At 38.7% G+C, this 817-nt stretch overlaps 1 protein-coding gene across 1 annotated transcript in view; it reads right to left on the reverse strand.

The window, feature by feature from the left end:
- Nucleotides 1-353, reverse strand: part of LOC135196986 (uncharacterized) — an 887-nt gene extending 534 nt beyond the window's left edge. Inside the window, exons 1-2 of the mRNA XM_064223869.1 lie at nt 288-353; nt 1-103 (exon numbers count right to left, since the gene is read on the reverse strand). The exon at nt 1-103 is cut by the window's left edge and continues 324 nt beyond it. Of these exons, the coding sequence (XP_064079939.1) occupies nt 1-103; nt 288-302 (118 nt within the window). The 5' untranslated portion in view covers nt 303-353. The remainder of the gene's footprint in view (nt 104-287) is intronic.
- Between the last annotated feature and the right edge of the window lie 464 nt (nt 354-817).

Consider the following 817-nt stretch of genomic DNA (forward strand, 5'->3'; position numbering starts at 1 on the left):
GACCATGGCCGTAGCCTCCATGGTCGTGCCCATGGCCAGGAGAGGGTACGGGGGTAGCCATTGCCAAAGCGCATATGCTAATCACAGCTACGGCCGCCGAAATCTGAAAGCATGTTTACGAATATCTTTTAAACTTTGTCTAATCCTTTTTCTCAGGTGATTTTAAGGCAACATTCCGGTGTGGAGTGATTTGTTTTACTTATATACTCATTATCATGATATAAAATGTGTGCATATGTATATAATGTATACATATTTATAAATGCGTGTGAATAAACCTCTCTTACGTTCTTAACCGGCATCCTGTGGATCACGAGCCTTCCTTCACAACAAAAGGTGTTAACTTGAATCGCTCTACAACTCACCTGATGGTGGAGATCGATATCGATGGCTTTTATATACACAGCACCTCCATTTTCGAAAGGATCTTCTATCCATCCTTGACCCGATTGTCTTTGTTTTTTTAGAGAGAGAGAGAAAAAAAAATTGTATTTTTTTCCTTTAGAGAAAGAGATTGAGTTTTTCTTTTTTTAAGAGGAAAAGACTGTCTGCTTTTTTTTTTTTTTTTTTTTTTGAACAGATGGAAAGGGGAAAACAGAACAGCACCAAATTGGTTTCTGTTTAAAAAAAAATACGATAGAGAGACTGATTTTGTCCAGTGTGGAGTGAAAGGCAAAAAATTCCTGCAACGGCCGGAAAATTTGGCTTAGGACGGGACATCGATTGGTCATAGCTTTAGAAATGGGCTTTTTTTTTCTTTTTGTGTGGGACTTTTTCTCACAATGACTTCTCAAGGTGTTGCGTTGGTGGACAGGTA

The sequence above is a fragment of the Macrobrachium nipponense genome, chromosome 23 (assembly GCF_015104395.2).
Source record: "Macrobrachium nipponense isolate FS-2020 chromosome 23, ASM1510439v2, whole genome shotgun sequence".
Lineage (NCBI taxonomy): Eukaryota > Metazoa > Arthropoda > Malacostraca > Decapoda > Palaemonidae > Macrobrachium > Macrobrachium nipponense.